Source organism: Centruroides sculpturatus, unplaced genomic scaffold (genome assembly GCF_000671375.1).
Source record: "Centruroides sculpturatus isolate CEXI.00-Female unplaced genomic scaffold, Cexi_2.0 scaffold4157, whole genome shotgun sequence".
Classification (NCBI taxonomy): domain Eukaryota; kingdom Metazoa; phylum Arthropoda; class Arachnida; order Scorpiones; family Buthidae; genus Centruroides; species Centruroides sculpturatus.
This window is the reverse complement of record NW_019388241.1, coordinates 4653-7414: the sequence shown is the minus strand read 5'-3', so window position 1 is coordinate 7414 and position 2762 is coordinate 4653. Positions and strand designations below refer to the sequence as shown.

The 2762-nt window shown below is 29.7% G+C and overlaps 1 protein-coding gene across 1 annotated transcript; it reads left to right on the top strand.

The window, feature by feature from the left end:
• Positions 1–1213: 1213 nt before the first annotated feature.
• LOC111616837 lies at positions 1214–1925 on the top strand (the record flags this gene model as incomplete). The annotated part of the gene is made up of 2 exons (XM_023358193.1): positions 1214–1677; positions 1783–1925. Coding segments are annotated over exons 1-2 (308 nt in total), but the record flags the coding sequence as incomplete, so codon positions are not given.
• Between the last annotated feature and the right edge of the window lie 837 nt (positions 1926–2762).

Genomic DNA, 2762 nt, shown 5'->3' with positions numbered 1-2762 from the left:
CATACAATAATTTGAATTTTTAACCAGAAATTAATTAGAAAATGTATCATTATATTTCTTTAAATTAGAAATTAATCAATTAAAAAAGATTTCGAAAAGTTTTAATACAGTACATTCAATATTTTTTTTCTTTCACAGTTTATATAACATAAATAAGACAACGATAAGATTAGCATTGTTTCTAGCTGAAGTTTGTTAGTGATTTCCAAATAAAAGAGTTTTGTCATGTTTTCTTTGACTTTTTGGACTAAGTTTAACCTACATAATTGCTTTTGTCATACTGCCGTACAAACTTCACTTCTATTCAGTTGTCACTTCCTTTTTTCCTTTTTGTTTTATTTAGAGAAAGACAGTTTTTATTCTGTTTTGTATTCATCTTACGAAATGGCTTTAAACGGTATGAAAGTTATTGGAGTAATCTAAGTCACAGAATTAATTTATTTTTCAAATAAGCTTAAATTAGATTTAAAGAACGTGTATTATTTTAATTAAAAAATAAAACTAAAAATTATTTTCAGAATGTAGAATAAGTTCCTTAAAAAATTAGTTATTTAAATATTTTCACATTTTTATCTCGCTTATAATATTAAGCATTTCCAAATTTTTTTTTTTAAAAATTAATCAATAAAGAAATTATGACTTTTTATAAAAATTAAAGATACAATGGGTTTTGATTGATTAAAAGGAATAAATCAAGCTTGTTTTGGCCGGTTTTTGCATTTATTTTTATAATTTTTAAAATAAAATGCTAATGATTGAATTTGTAAATGTATTACCGATCATGTTTTAAGTAGTTAAGCGAAATAAAAATCGTTTTCTTCTTTTCAGATAGCATATGATATAAGCTATCTTACATAAAGTCTTTCCAGGATGGAAAAACAGCTAAACCTACTCCCTATCTTCTTGCTGTCATTTGACAAATCTTCATCTGGCACAGGAGTTCCAGGTCATTAGGTAAGAGATGTGTAAGAGGATGACACCAAAGACACTTCCAGGAGGATCTGGACGAAGAGAGGGAGAGAAGAACCGGATGTTAAAAAAGAACCACCGCTACAACACATAAAATATTAAAGAAATACCATAAAAGTGATTACTTTCATAGGCTTCGATGTTACGAATTCTAACTTTTTTTCCCCCTTCATTTAAGAAACGTAATTTTATTGATCAGACGTTTTTCAGTTTAGAACATAGGCAATTTTCAAAATTAAATTATTATTTTTCCATTGACAGGTGTAAGCATAAATTTGACTTAACACCTTTATTTATACGAATTTAAGACAATAAGGCATCTGGAAGCAACCATTATTGATGTTCAATACGAGCCAAGTATACTCCTTTGCGCGATTGGTCGAAGCGATAGCAGTAGGTGTTGCCTAAATGCAGTGCCCACCTACTAGGTCTTATCCCACTAGCACATCGATCATAGCGTAAAGACACTGCTGCGGGGTGTTGGCTGCGTTCGAGTAGTCGGAGTAGTCCAGTGAAGAGGGTAGCGGAGAGACTATTTCCGCGATGAGTTGTGCAGAAATAATGTATCAGCCGTACTCGCCGTACTTTCCGTATCAGAGGCCGGCGGCTGCAGCGGTGGCTGCTGCCGCCTCGACTCCTACAGCAGCAACTAGTCCCGTCACCTTAACGGCGGCACCTCCTCCCATACCACAGACTCAACTGTCTAAAGTAAGTATTCTTTCCGTAGCTCCAAAAATGCGAACAAAATAAATAAAAGTACCGAAATGCCAAACCGATACGATGTATTTAATATCGAGACGTGTTTCGTTTCAGAAATTTGGAATGCCCAAAACAAACGATGTTCTGGAACACGCTGCCGCTTCTACAGCTGCCGCTAGCGGAAGCGACTATAGCNAAAAGCCTCGTAATCATGATCTAGATTTTCTACGATTAATCAATAAATTTTATAAACCGAAGTATAACCGATGAGTGTTCTATATTTATTGTCATCTCTTGGTTTAATATATTCAATTGCTTTATAAATTATTAACTTTTTTCTTTGTTGCTTTATTTTTATTTACAAATTATGCATAGTTTAAATTCGTTTTTTATCCTATTAAATAGGGATTAAAAAGTGTTTTGCTATTTAAATCAATTTAGTAGTAGTAAGTAAGCATCGTAAGTTTGCATGATCTAGATTTATAGTTGGGTCTATATAAGAACACATGTTTCTCGCTAAGTTACATAAACATGAGTACAAATAGAACTAGAAAAACAATAGAACTTTAATCATCTTCGGTTGTAGCTCTATACAAGAACTATTCAATGTGGCTTAATCTGTCACATTACGTAATTTCAAAACAAATTATTTTAAAATATTATACATTTATTTATGTCATTTATATTAAGAATATTTTTTACAACTTGAAAAAAATAAATTCAATTTCCATAAAATATAAAATATCAATAAAATTAATAAATTCTATGAATGAATTAAATAATTTAAAATATCTTGTAATCTTTATTATAAATAATTCACTGTAATGCATTAAAATTGAAACTTTTCATATATTAAATCTTAAAATATGAAGCTTATTCGGAAAAGTGAATAATTAATATAAGTTATTTACAGAGAATTAAGTTTCATTACTTATTAAAAAGAATTTAAAATTGTTATTTTAGTTTAAACTTTTAAGTAAGTCAAATAAAAGCATCGGACTAAGTTAAAATGATAATCCAAAGAAATAATTGAAAAAGTCTGGTCTAAAGTTTAGCTTTTCAGTCAAAAATAAATACTTTTGTACGAACAACAT